At 41.1% G+C, this 20086-nt stretch overlaps 1 protein-coding gene across 1 annotated transcript in view; it reads left to right on the forward strand.

Moving 5' to 3' along the window:
* The window catches only part of LOC109935851 (serine/threonine-protein phosphatase 4 regulatory subunit 1-like), a 76130-nt gene that overhangs the window by 45258 nt on the left and 10786 nt on the right, over positions 1-20086 (forward strand). The window contains exons 13-17 of the mRNA XM_048608197.1: positions 5786-5947; positions 8095-8195; positions 13194-13314; positions 16245-16379; positions 16759-16900. Coding sequence (XP_048464154.1) covers positions 5786-5947; positions 8095-8195; positions 13194-13314; positions 16245-16379; positions 16759-16900 — 661 coding nt within the window. The remainder of the gene's footprint in view (positions 1-5785; positions 5948-8094; positions 8196-13193; positions 13315-16244; positions 16380-16758; positions 16901-20086) is intronic.

Raw genomic sequence — 20086 nt, forward strand, 5'->3', positions numbered from 1 at the left:
TCCTATTCATGTACTTATCCAAATGTTTAAACATTGTAATTGTACCCATATCCACCACTTCCTCGGGAAGTTATTCCACATGTGAACCACCCTCTGTGCAAATATTTTGCCCCCCATGTCTTTTATTAAAACTCTTTCCTCTAACCTTAAAAATGTGCCCCCTAGTCTTGAAATCCCCCACCCTAGGGAAAAGTCAACTACCATTAACCATATCCATATCCATATCCATATCCATCGTTATCTTATAAACTTCTATAAGATCGCTCGTCAACGTTTAAATAAATAGTGTTTTGCTTAACATCGAGTAGTTTGACCAGTCACATTGCATTTGGAACAGGTAGTTAATACTTGCCTTTAAAAGTCAGAAAAAGTTCGGGTCTAGGCTACCTTCTTAAATAATTTGAGGGGTTTTGGTTTGGTTCATAACAGACATTACCTTTTTTTTTGTCTTAAAATATAGCTAATTTCTAAAGAAGGAAAACACATTTGCTAACATTTCTTTCTTCACAATTGTTGCAGTGCTGTATGGAACATTTATTGAGCTTCCGAAGATCCTTGCGTGACGGTCATCGGATGCTGCAGAAAGATGATAACAGATTTATTTTTCACTTCAGCTATAGATTTCCCACAGCCAGTATGAGACAGCAAGTCCCTCATTGACCATGGCACTGCATCTTTTTCTTTCTTTCCCTATGTCAGCAAAATAAATAAAATTACATAAGACCATGAGAAATAGGAACAGGAATTTTCCATTTGGCCCCTTGAGGCTACACCACCTTTGATAGGATCATGATTGATCCAGCATTCCTCATCTCCTCTTTCCAGCAATTTCCCCTTAACTCTTGATTCACCAACTTATCAAGATTCTTTCTGTCTCAGCCTTAAATATCCACAAGAACTCTGCCCCCACAGCTCTCTGTAGCAAAGAGTTCCAAAGATTTTAATCCACTGAAAGAACCCTCATCACAGTCTTAAATTGGCTTCCCTTTATTTTGAGACTATGCCCACCAATCCTGTACTACCCCACAAGGGGAAACATCCTCTCAGCATTTACCTTATCAACCCCCTGAAGAACGCTGTATGTTTCAATGAGATCACTTCTCATTCTTCTAAACTTCAGTGAGTAGAGACCCAATTTGTTTTGCCCTTAAGAAATACCAGGGATCATCCTCATGAACCTTCTCTGAATTGTACCCAATGAAATATCTTTCCTTAAATAAGGAGACCAAAACTCATGGTAAATGCACATTTACAAGGAAATCATCCCGTATGATTACCTGATAAACTTCCCAGCAAATCAAAGATGCCTCCACGCAAAACTGTTGCACTGTTCCATGATTTAATCTTCTCTGCAGCTGCAGTTATCCCAAAATGTTCTATTTTTAAGGGTAGAGTCTGCAGTTATTGGTGTTCCACTTCTCTATTATTCTAGATAGCATCTATCAGTTGCTCAAGTAGCTTGTTTATCTGACTTTTATTCATTCATGGGATGTGGGTATCACTGTGGGTGGGCAGCATTTGTTGACTTTGAAGGGGTTGGTGAGTTGCCTTCTTGAATTGCTGCAGTCCATTTGCTGTAGATAGACCCACAGTGCCATTAGGGAGAGAATTCGAGGATTTTGACAAACAATACTGAAGGAAAAGTGATTATATTTCCAAGTCAGTTTGGTGAGTGGTCTGAAGGGGTGCTTGCAGCTGGTGGTGATCCCATGTGTCTCCTGCCCTTGTCCTCCCACATAGTAGTGGTCATGGCATTGGAAATTCTACCTTAACAATTTTACTAAGTGCATTTTGTGGAGGATGCACACTGCTGATACTGACTGTTGGAGGTAGGATTTGAGAATATGGTGCCAGTCAGGCGTGCTGCTTTGTCCTGGATGGTGTCAAGCTTCTAGAGTGTTTTTGGAGCTGCACTCATCCAGGCAAGTTTGGAATATTACATAACACTGCTGACTTGTGCTTTATCGATGATGGTCAGACTTTGGGAGTCAGGAGGGAAGTTATTTGCTGCAAGATTCCTAGCCTCTGACTTAGTCTTGTAGTCACTGTATTTGTATGCCTAGACCAGTTTCTGGTCAATGCTAATGCCCAGAATGTTGATCGTGAGGGGTTCAGTGATGGTAATGCCATTGAATGTCAAGATGTAATGATTAGATTCTTTCTTGTTGTAGATGGTCATTGTCCATCTCCTTGTGTAATATGAATGTTACTAGCCACATGTCAGCCCAGAGCTGGATATTGCCCAGGTCTTGCTGCATTTGAGCATGAACTACTTCCTTATCTGAGGAGTCACAAATAATGCTGAATAATGTGCAATCATCAGCAAACATACCCACTTCTGACCATTTGACGAAAAGTAGGTCATTGATAATGCAAATGAAGATGGTTGGGCCTAGGACACTACCCTAAAGAGCTCCTGCAGAGACGACTGACCTCCAACAGCCACAATCATCGTCCTATGGGGCAGGTATGACTCCAACCAGTGGAGAGTTTTCCCTAGTTTCCATTGACCCGTAGTTTTGCAGGGGCTCCATGATGCCACACTTGGTCAAATGATGCCATGTTGTCAAGGACTGCCCCTTTCACCTCATGTCTGGACTTCGTCTCCTTTGTGCACATTTAACTAAGGTGACTTAGGACCTGATGAACCTGACAGAACCCAAACTGAACATCAGTGAGCACATTATTATACAGCTGTTCTGAGGGAGGACATCTTAGAGGGCTCATCCAGTGAGGCCACATGCATAGAGCTGGGGACTAGGAAGGATGCAATCGCTTTGATAGGATTGCACCTTAGGCCTCCTAACAGCCAGCAGGTAACAGAAGAGCAGAACTCTGGACAAATTATGGAAAATGCAAGAACAACAGCGTTGTTGTGGTGGGTGATTTTAACTTATTAACTGGACTCACTTAGTGCCAGAAGCTTGGATGGGGATAGAATTTGTTAGGTGTGTCCCAGACAGAGTTTTTTTTTTTTTTGAAACAATATGTAAATAGTCAATCTAGGAAAGAGACCATACCTGATCTGGTATTGAGGAATGAGCCAGCCACTTAATCAAAGTTTCAGTGAGGGAGCATTTTGGGAACAGTGACCATCATTCTGTAAGTTTTAAGTTACTTGTGGATAAGAATAAGCATAGTCCTTGGATGAAAGTACTAAATTAGGGGAAGGCTATCTTGCACAATATTGGACAGGAACTGGGGAATGTTGACTAGGGCAGCTGTTTGAGAGTAAATCCACATCTGGCATGTGGGAATCTTTTCAGAACCAGCATGTTCCTCTGAAAATGAAGGATAAGGATGAACTCAGATGACGAGAGAAATGTCAAGGAACCCTGATAAAATCAGAGTACTTTGCATTTACCTGTTTGAGTATTTCTCTAATAATAGCCAAGAAGCTCAGAATTATCTGGAGCAAAGCATCGCCCATCAATCCATTCCCTGTGTGACGTTGGTCTACTCTGGCTGTAGTGTGTATCATCACGATGAGCACAGCTGAAACTTTCCATGATGTCTTTGACAGCACCTTCAAACTTGTAACCTCCACCACCCAGAGGGAATATGAATAGAGACACCACTGTCTACAAGTTCCTCTTCAAATCTCATAACCTCCAGATCTGGAAATATCACCATTCTTTCACTGTTGCTGGATCAAAAAAAACTTGGTAGACCATACTAGTACTATGGGAGTGCCTCGTCTTATTGACTGCAGTGGTTTAAGAAAACCATTTTCTGCGGCAGTTTGGCATGAACAATAAATGCTGGCTTTGCCAATATGGTTCCAAGGCGGAATATGAGATGCTGTTCCTCCAGTTTTCCACCTTGGTACCCTACAACCCAATGGTCTCAATGTGGAGTTTACGAGCTTCAAAATCTCCCCACCTCCGACCTCATCCCAATACCAGCCCCCCACCTCTCGTCACCGCCTCCTTGACTGTCCATCTTCTCTTCCAACTATCTGCTCCTCCCGCCTCACTGACCAACCCCCACCCTCACTTCCTACCTACATTCGCCTACTGGCTTCATCCCTGCCTCCTTGACCTGTTCGTCTTCTCTCCACCTATCTGCTCCACTATCCACCTTCTATCACCGCCTCCCCCTCTCTCTATTTATTTCAGACCCCTCCTTCCCCTCTCCCATTTCTGAAGAAGGGTCCAAACCCGAAACGTCAGCTTCCCTGCTCCTCTGATGCTGCTTGGCCTGCTGTGTTCATCCAGCTCTACACCTTGTTATCTCAGATTCTCCAGCATCGGCTGTTCCTACTATCTCTGTTTCTGATGGTTGTTTTTAGGGCTTCCTGTTCATCGGGTTTCACTTAAATGCTGGAGCAGGCTGTTTTATTCTGTTTAACCCTTGCTAGCCATTTTGCGTCTTTCAAACATGGGCAGCCATTACACTTCACAGATATATAAGATCGTTAAGAAGGCATTTAGCATACTTGCTTTCATTGCTTAGACCTTTGTTTCTAGGAGTTGGGATGTTATGTTGAGGTTATACAGAATGTTGGTGAGGTTTCTTCTGGAGTACTGTCTCCGGTTCTGGTCGCCCTGTTATAGGAAGGATGTTATTAAGCTCTAGAAGGTTCAGAAGAGTTTTACCAGGAATTTGCCAGCAGAGGCTGGATAGGCTGGGACTTCTTTCTCTGGAGCACAGAAGGTTGAACGGTGATGTTATAAAAGTCCATAAAATAATGGGGGGTATAGATAAGGCGAATTTCAGGTGTTTTTTCCCCTAGGGTGGGTAATTTCAAGACAAGGCATATTTTTAAATTGAGAGGAGAACGATTTTAAAAAAGACACGAGAGGCAATTTTTTTTTTTTTTTTTTTTACAGAGTGGTTCGTGTGTGGAATGAACTTCCACAGGAAGTGGTGGATATGTCTACTGTTACAATGTTTAAAAGACGTTTAGATAAGTACATGAATAGATATGTTTGGAGGGATATGAGGCAAGCGCAGGCAGGTGGGACTAGTTTAGTTTGGCGTTACGATCAGCGTAGATTGGTTGGACCGAAGGATCTGTTTCCATGCTGTATGACTATGACTTTATGGCAGGGGGTTAGTGGATATATGAGAAAAGATTCCTTTTCCCACCCAGAGGGTGGGAATCTGGAACTGTCCATTGAGATAGAAACCCTCATAACATTGAAGAAGTATTTAGATGTGCACATATGATGCCAAGGCTTACGAGGCTTTTGGCCAAGTGCTGGAAAATGGGATTAGAATAGTTAGGTAGTTGTTTTTGATGGCACACTCTCATATTGGGTTGAAGGGCCTTTTTTGTGCTCTAGACCTCTGTGACTCGAGTCTGTCAGTGAACAATTGCTCACAGCAAGCTTCCACAAACAACAATGAGATAAAAACAGCAATTGTAGTGCTATGCTTGTGCATAAGGCTATGAGCACTTCAGGCCCCTCGATTTGGGTGTTATCAGACAACTTGATAAATTGATTAAAGCTCTTAGGAAGTCAGATTGACAATCGTCTAGTTCATGCACGGAGAGCCAATCTTATCACAGTGAAGGGTGTAAAACTAACCTTGCGTTACAGGCACCTCCAGGCTTTATACAAAATATTATAACACATATTACATTAATTGACAGTTTTTGGTCATTGTCTGTTTTTCACCCATGGCTATCTCTGTCTTTCTGATAGTGCACCTCTTGTAGTCTTAGCCTGTCTTTGCACATCTGCGCTTCTCATTTACCTTTGCATGATGACTGAAAATATAACCCTTAATGAATTGAAACTGATTCAGCCCCTTCAGTATCATTTTTGTATTTTGTCAGTGGAAGGTACGACGGACCCTTGCCTTCTCTATACATGAGCTAGCTGTGATCCTCGGTGATCAACTAACTGCGGCTGATCTGGTTCCTATCTTCAACGGGTTCCTAAAGGATCTGGATGAAGTCCGAATTGGAGTCCTAAAACATCTGTACGACTTTCTGAAGGTAAACCTCATTAATGACCTATTGACCAATATGCAGCTTTTGATACTGGATTGTTACCAGAACTCCATCCATTCTTAGATACAGGTGGGATAAATACTGGTAAAATAATACTGGAAATATTCATTTCTTTTCCCCTTGTGTCAAAGTTTAGGACCAGAGGTCACGATCTCTGGATGCTGCCCAGATAGGACAGGGATAAGGATGAATTTCTTTTTTTTTTGAGGGTAGTAAATTTGTTGAATTATTAACTGCAGGGGACTGTTGAGGCAATATTGTTAAATATATTCAAGGCTGAGACATACCGATTTTTTAATCGGTAAATGAATCGGAGGTTATGGGGATAAGGCCAATAAATGGCGTTGAGGATTATCAGATTAACCATGATCTCATTGAATGGTAGAGTGGACTCGATGAGCTGAATGGCCTACTTCTACTCCTACATCTTGTGGTCTTATTTATGCAAAAATAAAAGGTGGGTTCGTATTAACAATATGATTGTACATCAGGACAAATTATTTCTAAATGGCTCAAACTAAATGTTGAATAATGGATGTTGTGAGTTGTTGATCGAGAATTATTAAAGACACAATCTGAATATCAATAGGCTAATTATTTCTCGGTAACCTTTCCAACTTCCCCTGTCCCCTCCTTCTGAAGGGGCCTGATCTCTTTCTGTGATAAGACTACACATTTGCTTCCTTGCCAAAATGCCAATTTATGTGACAGTCCAAATGATAAACAGTGCAGTGAGCAAGTCCATTTCACGCTTGACTTCCAGGCACATTCATTTCCATTTGAGATTGCAGATAAGCGCCTGGCTGATGAATTTCGTCCACATTTTTTCTAAGAGCCACCCTTTCACAAATGTTAGTAAGTTAGTTGACTTTAAAGACTGTGAATCTTTGATGTGATGTTTATACACAAGCCCAGTATATCCAACTCTGTTGTTTATCAATCCCTCTTAATCCCTCTGCATCTCTGCCCATATGGCTGGATCTGAGCCATGTGTAGATCCTCATACTTAGGAGTTTCTTGAAATTGTGCTTGCTCTCTTCAAAGTTCAATTGGATTTTTTTGATGTAGCAGGAACTGAGGACTTTACTGGTTGTAGTCGTAAGGATCTACAGCACAGAAAAAGGCCCTTTGGCCCATCATGTCCACGCAGTCAAAAACAGTTGCCTAACTCTTCCAATCCCGTTTTCCAGCAGTTGACGCATAGAGTTTAAAAGTAAATTTTACCATTGGTAGAATGGACATATTTTTAGGTCTAACTTAGCAATTACACACAGAGGGTACTTCCAGCTCAGCTTTCCTGGTAGTGTGAACGTGTATTTTCTATAGGAATTGTTTTCCACAAACTTTGTTGGCACAGGAATCCTGACATCATGGGCCCCATGGTTGGATTGGGGTGGGGGAGTGGGGCCATTCGTGAGTGTGGGGAGAGTTTCATTCTGTGGTCAGGGTCCCATAGCTAACATACCAAAGAGTATGATACACACTGAGTATGGCCAAGATGTGGCCAAAGAAGACCCCCTTCACTGCAACCTTGATTGCCTGAACCATGAAGCTCAGGTTAATTTGTCGTTTTTAACTTGTGGATTTGAAAGTTTGAAAAGGACAATTCTTGACACTTTCCTTTTGAGTGTGTAAGTCCCAGTGCAAAGTGCCAAGTTCTGTTAGTCTGAGAAAGGTTTGAATAAATTGAACTTCAACTTTCTATGTTCACTGCTTGAGGCTCTTTGCATGCTAAACAACCTATCAAAGCAAAGATTGTGTGACATGCATGCATCTTCCCTGCAGGACTGCCAGTCACTCTTGCAAATAAACTTTAAACCTAAGTTCTCATAAATCACACTGTAAACATTTTTGATATAAAACTATTAATTTAAACTTCTCCTTAGAACTTAAAGGAATTTTGTTTGTAAATCCCCCTCTGAGTGAATCTTTAAGTGACCCTGTCAAAACAATCTCTTCTGTCCTACTTGCTCCCCTGATGAGACTTCCCTCTTGGATTTGGAGGTCATTTAAGCGTGGTGATGAGTTTCAGTTTATACAAAACACTGAGCTGCTGAGGAAGGAATGGCTGCTTTTATTTAGCTTGTTGTGCTCACCTACTCAGGAACTCATTGTATTCTCTTTGTTCACAGCTACTTCATGTGGAGAAGCGCCGTGAGTACCTGTACCAACTTCAGGAGTTCATGGTAACCGATAATAGCCGGAATTGGCGCTTTCGATATGAACTGGCAGAGTAGGTGTTCTATACATTGAGTACTGTTCAGAAAAAAACTGTTTTACTAGAAAATCTGAACCTATTCTCTTGCAACAATGTTTGTTTGTTTGTTTGTTTATTTGAGAGCAATTCTTCAAAATGAGTTAAAGTATTGGGTTATTTGTTTGAGTTTAGCATATTGGTTAGGAAATATGAGAGGAAATATCATACACTATTTAACTTAGGCAATACTCAAAAAGATTATAAAATTGCATCTGCAGTAAATGGCAACAAACGTTGTATTAAGCTGAATAAATACTGAAAGAATTGTGGATGCTGTAAAAATCAGGAACAAAAACAGAAGTTGCTGGAAAAGCTCAGTAGGTCTGGCAGCACCTGTGAAGAAAAATCAGAGTTAATGTTTTGGGCCTGGTGACCCTTCCTCAGAACCAGGCACGAAACGTTAACTCTGATTTTTCTTCGCAGGCACTGCCAGACCTGCTGAGCTTTTCCAGCAACTTCTGTTTTTGTTTCTGATTGTATTAAGCTGGTTGGACTTCAGTGCAGAGTGAAGCATGAGCCAACTTGATGTACAGCATCCCACCTTCACCAGTTCTAATGTTTATTTTCTTTTGCTTCCTTGCTTTCAATACCATGACCAATTGTCAGACGTGCTATTGTCTTATAGGCCCCTGTGTGTCTATATGCATTACTTTGTATCACTTTGATGTCTAGAAGAAAAGAAGTTCTAACCTTATTGAGGAGAAAGAGAAAATAGGAGAGTCCGCTGGAGATTCGTTAAGATGATGTCTGGTGAGAGGAAATGAAAGCTGCGTTTTTCTTATCAAGACGGGATAAAGTGGAAAGAAGCAGCTCATATCTACGTAGCTATGGCACAAAGCTGGGTGGGAAGGTGAATTATGAGGAGGGTACAGAGGTACTTTAAAGTAATGTAGACGAGTGTAATTTGAGGGAGTGGGAAAATGCACAGCAGATGATGTAATGTGCCTTAATGACTACCGCCCAGTGGCTGTGACCTCAATAATCATGAAGTGCTTCAAGAGGCTGGTTATGGCACACATCAACTCCAGTCTCCCAGCCCATCTTGATCCCCTACTATTTGCCTACCGACATAACAGGTGCACAGTGGATGCCATATCCCTAGCTCTGTACTCATCCCTAGAACATCTGGACAACAAGGATACCTACATCAGTCTCCTGCTCAATGATTACAGATCCGCCTTCAACACCATTATCCATTCCAGACTGATCTTAAAACCCTGTGACCTTGGTCTCAGCTCCGGCCTCTGCAACTGGATCCACTGGCTTTCTGACCCACAAACTGCAATCAGTGAAGATAAGTAACTGTGCCTTCTCCACAATAACACTCAACACTGGATCCCTCCCCAATCCCCCCAAGGATGCATCCTCAGCCCCCTATTGTGCTGGCTGTGTACACACAACTGTGTTGCCAAATTCCAAACGAACACCATCTACAAGTTCGCTGATGACACCATCTTGGTAGGACGGATATCTAACAACGATGAGTCAAAATACAGAAGGGGGATAGAGGGCTTGGTAATAAGACCATAAAACATAGGAGCAGAAATTAGGCCATTCGGCCCATCGAGTCTGCTCTGCCATTCAATCATGGCTCATAAGTTCCTCAACCCCATTCTCCTGCTTTCTCCCCGTAACCCTTGATCCCCTTGATAATCAAGAACCTATCTATCTCAGTCTTAAATGTACTCAATGACCTGGCCTCCACAGCCTTTTGTGGCAGTGAATTCCATAGATTCCCACTTTCTGGCTGAAGAAGTTTCTCCTTATCTCCGTTCTAAAAGGCCTTCCCTTCACTCTAAGGCTGTGTCCTTGAGTCCTAGATTCTCCTACCAATGGAAGCATCTTCCCAACATCCATTTTTGTCCAGGCCATTCAGTATCCTGAAAGTTTCAATTAGATTCCCCCTCATCCTTCTAAACTCCAATGAGTATAGTCCCAGAGCCCTCAAACGTAGTGACGTGGTGCAATTAGAACAACCTCTCTCTCAACGTCAGCAAAACTAAAGAACTGATTATCGACTTCAGAAAGGAAGGAGGAGGACATGCCCCAATCTACATCAACTGAACTGAGGTTGAGTGTGTGGAGAGCATCAAGTCCTCGGAGTGACAATTACTGACGACCTGTCCTGGACTTGCACATAGATGCTACGGTCAAGAAGGCCCAACAACATCTCTTCTTCCTCAGGTGGCTCAGGAAATTTGGCATGTCTTTAAGGACCCTCACCAAATTCTACAGATGCACCATTGAAAGCATATTGTCCAGTGTATTACGGCCTGGTATGGCAACTGCTCTGCCCAGGACAGTAAGAAACTACAAAAAGGTGGTGTGCACAGCCCAAACCATCATGGAAGCTAACCTTCCATCCATGGACTCCATTTACATGACTTGCTGCCACGGAAAGGCTGAAAACATCATCAAAGATCCATCACACACCAGTAATGATCTCCTACAACTTCTTCCATCAGACACTGGTACAGAAGCCACCAGCAGGTTCAGGAACAGTTGCTTTCCGGCCACTATTAGACTGATGAATGGACCCTGTAGTCTCAAATAATACTGATCTTGCTAACATTGATCTCACCTAGCGTACACCTAATTCAATGTAACCTGTATGCCTCTGTCTAAGTCTTTTTGATCTGTACATTCTTACTATGATATACCTGTGCTGCTCGTAAACAAAGCTTTTCACTGTACTTCAGTTCATGTGACAATAAATCAATCGATCGATCAATCAATAACATGAATAAATGTGAGATTATCCACTTTTGGTAGCAAAAACAGGAAGGCAAATTATTATCTGAATAGTGATAGATTGGGAAAGAGGAACGTGCAAAAAGTCCTGAGGTTCCTTGTACACCAGTCACTGAAAATAAACGCACATGTGCAGCAGGCAGTAAAGAAGGCAAATGATAGGCAAAAGAAGGCAAATCCCCTTTGTAGCGTGGGATGTCTTGCTGAAGTTTTAGTGAGACCACAACTGGAATATTGTGTTATAGTTTTGGTCTTTTTATCTGAGGAAGGATGTTCTGACTATGGAGAAATTGTGACAAAGATTTACTAGACTGATTCCTGGGATGGCAAGACTGATGTATTGATGTATGAAGAGAGACTGGATTGGTTAGGACTATATTCACTGGAGTTTGAAAGAATGAGGTTGGGGTGTTCTCATAGAAACCTATAAAATTATAACAGGATTAGATAAGGTATATGCAGGAAGAATGTTCCCGATGACTGACCAGGCAGTCCAGAATCACGGTTACAGGGCAGGCCATTTAGGACTTAGATAAGGAGAAATCTCTCCATCCAGAGAGTGGTGAGCCTGTGGAATTGTCTGCCACAGAAAGTGGTGGAGGCCAAAACATTGAATGTTTTCAAGGATCTAGATGTAGTCCTTTGGGCTAAATTGATCAAAGGGCATTGGTAAAAGTGGGAGCAGGGTATTGAGTAGCATAATTAGTGATGATCATATTGAATGGTGGAGCAGGTCCAAGTGGCTACTCCTGTTCCTATTTTCTGTTTCTCTGCATCCACTAGTTGAAATCATGTAGATGCAATGATAAATACATTAGATTTCAGACGCACAACAGAAGAAATCCTTTGTCACAGATGGCTGTGAGGTTAGTGGAGTTAGGTTCTATGGGCCACTATTCTACTAGAGGTTTTGATAGAAGCAGTGTCCTGTCAACATTTAAGAACCTGTTAGAAAGGCAGTTCGAAAAACGAATAAATGTATAAATGAACCCACAAGTGAAATTGGAATGAATGTTCATTCAAATGTTGAACATAATGTGACAGCCTTCTCATGGTTTTTAATATCATCTCTATCTTTATTTAGTAATGTTTGAGTGGCTGTTAGTAAGGCAGTCTGAAAAGACGTTCTTATGGCCAGGGGATAGATCATCCTGTGCCCTCCTATATGAAATGAGCCAGGCAAGAAGTGAAATTTAGATAAATGCATTTATTTTGTGATTTATTATCATATAATCTAGTTACCTGTTTTATATATGAATATTTTCTAACTGCAGTAGAAGCATAAGTGCTACCTTTAGATTGCTCGAGTAATGAATATTGGGAGGCTAATGTTTTGGTGGTATTAGTTGATTGAGCCCTGGCTGAAGTGTAGGTCAGGAAATGCTAAACTTGATTCAGTAAACTATAATGAGCTTTGTTGGCCTTGAATAAATACAGCTAAGTTTAGCACTACAGTTTTTAGTTCTAATTTACTAATGAGATTCAGTCCACTGTGGCTGTAAATATGACCTGCAAAACATACAATACTGAAACTGCTGCCTCAGATCCACGGACCCAGGTTCAATTCCAACCTCGGGAGACTGTCTGTCTATGCGGAGTTTGCACATTCTCCCCATGTCTGCGTGGGTTTCTGCCGAGTGCTCCAGCTTCCTCCTCCAAACCAAGTTATGTGGATTGGTCATGCCCATAGTGTCCAGGGATATGTGGGATAGGTGCAATAACCATGGGAAATACAGGGTTACAGGTATAGGTAAGGGGAATGGGTCTGGGTAGGATGGCCTTTGGAGGGTCAGTGTGGACTTGAAGAGCCAAATGGTCTGCTTCCACACAGTAAAATTCTATGAGGAAAAATATAAATGGTCTTTCTTTCCCTCCAACCCTATTCCCCACTATCTTCTGCAGAATTATCCAATGAGTAAGTGAATTGTGAAGAGCACCAGAGTCCCAGATGTATGCTTGCATTGATTAAGTGTGTCTTGCAAGGGTGCTCATTGGCTCTGTAGTCCTCTCTGGTTCAGGGAAGACTAGATAAGGTAGGATTTTTGCACTTGATTCCATACAGTGGCCATGATATGTTCTGCAGACAGATGATTTCCCAAGAATTTTATATGTGGTGAAGGGGTCTATGGTAGAGTTGGCTTTTTCTGAAGAGGAAGTATGGGCTGATCGGAAGAAGTAAAAATATGCTTTTATACGTTAAACATTTTGTTTGACCTATTTCAGACAAGTAATTTTGTTGCTGGAACTCTACAATCCCAACGACGTACACGACTACCTACGACACATCGCACTGTCTCTGTGTTCTGATAAGGTTGCTGAGGTTCGGTGGATTTCTTTCAAGCTGGTATGTGTGACACAAGTGCTACTGTATCAAGTTATTGATGAATCATGTTCCATTTTTGAATGGTTCTCATTGATTTGTTTTTACTTAGAATTTGGGCCTGTCTTCATCTGGTGGGTGCCTCTATTTTTGAATTCACAGTCTCCTGTCAGGGTGGACTGGTATTTCTGATTCTGCAGCAGAGTTTTCTTCAATTAATGCCTCAGAGGCAGTGCTCACTTCTGAGTCAGAAGGTCCCAGATTTAAGGTGAACTTTATGGGTGACTGTTTCAGTGCATTACCAAGTGTTGAAGTCTGAGGTGCTGTTTTAAGTGAGATGTTAAACCAAGGTCTATTCAGGGGGATGTAAATAACAAGATGCTATATAAATGCAAATTTAATTTGAAAAATGTCCTTGAAATCTAATTCGTAAGATATAAAAGGACCTTTCAATTCAAAAACCTTTATAAATCTTTTCCTTGTGAGTGTTCACAAGTGTGGTTGCATAGGCCAATTTAAGCATCGTTCAAAATGGCATTGAGTTAAGTGTGGTTAAGTTTAAATACTGCTTCCATTTTATTTTCTAACATTTATCTCCTGTAAGTTGTTTCTGAATGACTGTTTACCCAGGTATTTGTGCTTTATATTTGTGAAGATCTTCTGGCCACTGGCCACCAGCCACCAGAAAAAATAAGTTTTTTTTTAAAAGTATCTCATAAAGTCATCGAATTTCATAGCATAGGAACAGGTCCTTTGGCCCACCATGTCTATGCTGACCAGCAAACAGCAAATTATACTAATCCCACTTACTTGCCTTTGGTCCATATCCTGCTATGCCCTGGCATTTGAAGTGCTCATCTAGATGTTTCTTAAATGTTCAGAGTACCTATCTCTATCACCATCTTAGGCAGTGTGTTCATTTTCTACCACCCCATAGGTGAAAACATTTTTCCTCTGATTTCCTCTAAATCACTTACTTCTCACCTTAAACGTATGCCCACCAGTCTTTGAAAAGTCTGCTATGTGGGAAAGAGTCTCACAATCTACCCTATTGATGCCTCTCATGATTATGTGCACCTCCATCAGATCCCCCCTCATGCCTCCTTTACTCCAAGGAAATCAAGTCCAGCCTATCCAGTCTCTCCTCATAACAGAGACTTGCCATTCCAGGCAACATTCTGGTGAATCTACTCTGCACCCTCTCCAGTGCAGTCTCCCACTTCCGATAGTGTATTGACCAGAACTGTGTACACTATTCCACTTGTAGCCTAACCAATGCTCTGTAGAGTTGTAATAAGCCTTCCCTGCTCCTATATTCCCCAGCCAATGAAGGCAAGCCTTTGTTGGCCTATCTACCTATACTGACACTTTCAGAGGTCTGTGGGTTCAATAGGCTCCCTTTGTTCCTCAATACTCCCTTGGGCCTTTTCATACATTGTGCACATCCTTCCTTTATTGGATCTCCCAAAATGCATCATCTTACGCTTATCAAGTTTAAATTTAATCTGCCCTTGCTCTGTCCAACTTACCAACTGATCAGTATCAGACTGTAGCCTGAAACTATGCTCCTCACTGTCAACAACACCCACAATTTTCACATCATTTGCAACTTACTAATTATATCTTCTACATTCACATCCAAGTTGTTAATGTACATAACAAATGGCAAAGGTCCAAGGATTGATCTCTGTGGTGCATCACTGGTCAAAAGCTTCCAATCACAAAATACAGCACTCCTCTATCACCCTTTGTGTCCTATTTGCAAGCCAGTTTTTGATCCAGTTTTCCAACTTGCCTTGGATCATGTGGGTTCTTATCTTTTGGACCAACCTTCCTTGTGGAGCCTTGTCAAAGGCCATACTGAAGTCCATGTAAACCCAATCAACTGTACAGCCCTCATCGATATATTTTGTCATCTTTTTCAAAAGATGCAAATTAGTCAGATAGGTGTCTCTGACAAATCTGTGCTGACTATCCCTGATCAATCTCTGCCTTTCCAATCCTGTCCCTCCAGAAATCTTTGTAATAATTTCCCTACCATTAATTTCAGACTAATTGGTAATTACATGGCCTATCCCTGATGTCCTCTTAAACAAAGGAACCACATTAGCCCTCCTCCAGTCATCTGGCACTTCATCTGTTGCCAGCGCAAAATATCTCGATCAGGATCCCAGCAAACTCCTCCCTTGCCTTCCATAGCAGCCTGGGATATATCTCAACAGGCCCTGTGAATTTTTGTACCTTTATGCCAGCAAAATCATCTAATACCTCCTTGTTATTAATCCTAACATGCTCTGGAACCTTACTATCCCAACTGAAATCTCTAGCTACATTATCTTTCTCTCCTTTGTGAATACGAATGAGAAATATTCATTTAAGACCTCACCCATATCCACTAGCTCAATGTAAAGATTGCTGCTTTTGTCTCTAATATTGCCCTCCTCTTTCCTGGGAATTCCCTTGCTCTTAATATACTTAAAATGCCTTGGGGGGTTTTCCTTATCCTATCTGGTAAAGCTATTTTGTGGCCCATGTTTGCTCCCCTAATTTTTGTGCAAACATTCTGTATGCTGTTTATATTACTAAATCTCTGAACAAAATGCAACTGCAATTGGAATTGTTGGAAACATCAGCATTTGTGAAGAGAGCAGGCAAGCTAAAGTTTTAGGCTTTGGGCCTTCAGATTTGGGGAAAGAAAATGAATGAAGAAATATTTTAGCTAAATCAGTATACTGGCAATAGGGGGTAAAAAAAGAGGGAAAACACTGGGGTCACTGTCATCTGCTACATAACTTTCTGTTTGGAAGTGGTGGGCTAATGGGACCATGAGGGGAGATTACCAAAGTGACACTGATGGACAAAGCTATCCATGGAATAAATGTAGATTTTTAAGAAGTACTGCTTCCTACATTTTTGCTTGTTTTCACTAATAGGCCTTTTTTATTACTCAATAGGTGGTGGAGATTCTAAGGAAGTTCTATGCAACTGCCAGTGAACCGTTAGCTGTGAACTTTATGAATGAGCTCACACTTCGATTTTGCCACTGCTCCAAGTGGATTGGACGTCAGGCATTTGCCTTCATTTGTCAGGTGAGTGAGTGAAATAATTCCTCCTTTTTGTTAAAGTGACACCACATTTTCTCACTGTTGACTGTGGGAATATTTAATGACCAAGCCAGAAGAAATAGGAACAGTATCAGGTTATCTATGGTTTCCACTACCACTGCTGCCCTCTGCCCCATCCCATCCCACTGAATATCTTACTGATGCTTACTTTCTAAATTAACATAAGTAGCTGCTGCTGCAGATTAAGCATTGTAATCCCTTAAGAGTTGGAGTCCTCCAGAATAAAAAGCAGGAAAAATGTTTTAAATACAAAAGATGTGGTAAGTGTTGGAAGGTCCTAATTAAAGATGCTTTTTAATGTTTTTTAAAATTAACTGAAGAAAACTTTCTCCTTTGTACACAGGCTGTTGTGGAGGAGGAATGCATGCCAGTGAGCCAGTTTGTTGAACACCTACTTCCAAGTCTACTTGGTTTGGCTACTGATCCTGTTCCGAATGTACGAGTGCTGCTTGCCAAGGCACTAAGGCACACACTACTGGAGAAAAGTAAATATGAAAGTACATGGTGTTCTTAAATGAGCGTATTAGTTATTTAAAACAATAGGAATTTGTTGTGGGATTCTAGGAGTTATTATTCACATAATAAGTCACAGCTAGATTATATCAACTGGCATTGGGTTTCTGTGTGTGCATGTAGATTCTGATTCAATACAATGAGCCTCCAGATAACTCAAAATTGTACACCAATTGCCATTTGTAGAATAATAAATTTTGACTTATTTTGAGTAATATTGCTATATTTTTAGTAACATCAGGTTGGGCTATTTAGCTCCCTATTGCCCATTTATTTACACAGTCGCTACTTTTCCTGCATTAGCTTCATGTTCTTTGAGTACCTGAGCTAATAAAAGTCAGTGTTCAGTTTCAACAATCTGGCATTCCCACCCTTTTGGGGAAGAGAAGTCAAGATCTTAATTACTGTCTCAAAAATTATTCCTGATTCCAATCCAAAGTGATTTAATCTAGTTGACAAGGTCATAAATCACACGACACCAGGTTATAGTCCAATGGGTTTATTTGAAAATACAAGCTTTGGGGGCATAACCCCTTTTCACCTGATGAAGGTGTTATACTCCCAAAGCTCGTTTTTTCAAATAAACCTGTTAAGCTGTCATGTGATCTGACCTCGTCCATCCCAGTCCAACACCGGCACCTCCACATCATGATCTAGTTGAGATTATGCCCTGTCTTCAGGATCCTCCATCAAAGGACACAACTTCTCAATGTCTGCTTTTCCAAATCCTTTAATTATTTTAATCTCCTCAATATGATCACGTTCTGAACCCAAGTGAAGACAGCATAAGTTTATGCAACCTGTCATAATTATCCCTTTACAACTTGGCATAATTCTCACCGTACACCCCACAAGGCTATATTATCCTTCTTGAGGCACAACACTAAAAAAGCTCATTGTCCTGCTCCCATTTACTGAACGCGCATGTACACTAGCCTGTAGTGATTTGTGCAAATGAAAAAAGGAAGGAACTTAAAACAATTGCAATCACCAAGGAAAGGGTACTGAGAACACTATTATACCTCAAAGCCAACAAGAGCCCAGGTCCTAATGGATAACATCCTAAGGTTTTAAAAGAAGTGGCTGCTGAGATGGTAAATGCATCAATTTTAATTTTCCAAAATTCCTTCGCTTCTGGAAAGGTCCCTTCAGATTGGGAAGCAGTGAATGTAATTCTCTTCTATTCAAGGAAAAAACAGAAAGCAAGAAACTATAGGCCTTTTCGACTAACATCTGTCACAGCAAAAATGCCTGAATTTATTACTGAGGAGGTTATAGCAAGGCACTTAAAAAATCTTCATGCAACCAGAAAGAGTCAACATGGTCAACAGAAAATCATGTTTTACTGATTTACTGGAGTACTTTGAGGAAGTCACAAGAACATGGATAAAGGGGAATCTATATAAATGTGGAGTGCTTGTTCTCTAGAAGGCATTTGAAAAGGTGGCATATTAAGCAATACTGCACTAAATAAAATCTCATGGTGTAGAGTGTAGCATGTTAGCATGGATAGGGGGTTGGTTAGCTAACAGGAAACAGTAGGGATAAAAAGGTAATAAAGGATATTCTATTCTGGTGGTGAGATGTAGCCACTGGAGCACCACAGGGACCAATGCTAAAGCCTCAAGTATTTATAATTTATATCAATGATTTTGATAATGGGACTGAATGGTTGCTAAATTTACTGATGACACAAAGATAGGTCGGAGAATAAATTGTGAAGAGGATGTAAGGAGCTTTGAAATGCATATTAACATAAATGAGTGGGCAAAAATCACAATTGATATATAATGAGAAAATGTAAGGTTGTCCACTCTGGCAGGAAGGCTATAAAAGCAGATTGTTATTTAAATGAAGAGAGATTGTAGAACTCTGCAGTATAGAAGGATTTTGTTTTATAAATCATAAAAAAGTTAATATGTGAGTTTTTTTCATTCATTCATGGGATGAGGGCATCGTTGAATAGGCAGCATTTGTTGCCCATCCCTAATTGCCCAGAGGGCAGTTGATTGTCAACCACATTGCTGTGGGTCTGGAGTCACATGTAGGCTAGACCAGGTAAGGGTGGCAGTTTCCTTCCCTAAAGGACATGAGTGAACCAGATGGGTTTTTCTAACAATCGACAATGGATTCACGGTCATCATTAGACTCTTAGTTCCAGATAGAACATAGAACAGTACAGGCCCTTCGGCCCACGATGTTGTGCCGACCTATTATCCTACTAAGATCAATCTACCCTGCACACCCTACATTTTACTATCCTCCATGTGCCTATCCAAGAGTTGTTTAAAAGTCTCTAAAGTATCTGACTCCACTACCACTGCTGGCAGCGCATTCCACATGCCCACCACTCTCTGTGTGAAGAACCTACCTCTGACATCTCCCCTATACCTTCCTCCGATCACCTTAAAATTATGCCTCCTCATAATAGTCATTTCCACCCTGGGAAAAAGTCTCTGACTATCCATTCTATTTATGCCTCTCATCATCTTGTACACCTCTATCAAGTCACCTCTCATCCTTCTTTGCTCCAATGAAAAGAACCATAGCTCCCTCAACCTTTCCTCATAATACCTGCCCTCCAGTCCAGGCAGCATCCTGGTAAATCTCCTCTGCACTCTCTCTAAAGCTTCCACATCTTTCCTATAATGAGGTGACCAGAACTGAACACAATATTCCAAGTGAGGTCTAACCAGAGTTTCATAGAGCTGCAGCATAACCTCACGGTCCTTAAACTCAATTCCCCTGCCAATGAAAGCACTGTACAAATTCCACCAACTGCCATGACGGGATTCGAACCTGGGTCCCCAGAATGTTATCTGGGTGTCTAGATTAACAGTCCAGTGATAATACCACTGGCCATCACCTCACAGCAAGAGATTAGGAAACCAAATGGAATATTGTTCATTGCAAGGGGAATGGAATATTAAAGTAAGGATATTTAATACTCTGTACAGCTTTACTCTCCTTAATTCAAAATGATGTAATTGCTTTAGAAGCAGCTCAGGAATTCCCTCGATCAATTCCTATGATGAAGAAGTTGTCTTATGAAGAAATGTTGAACAGTTGGGCCTATGTTGATTGCAGTTTAGAAGAATTAGAAGTGATTTTATTGAAATGTAACAGATCTTGAGGGGACTTGACAGGATGGATTCTGA

The sequence above is a fragment of the Rhincodon typus genome, chromosome 19, assembly GCF_021869965.1.
Source record: "Rhincodon typus isolate 14 chromosome 19, sRhiTyp1.1, whole genome shotgun sequence".
Lineage (NCBI taxonomy): Eukaryota > Metazoa > Chordata > Chondrichthyes > Orectolobiformes > Rhincodontidae > Rhincodon > Rhincodon typus.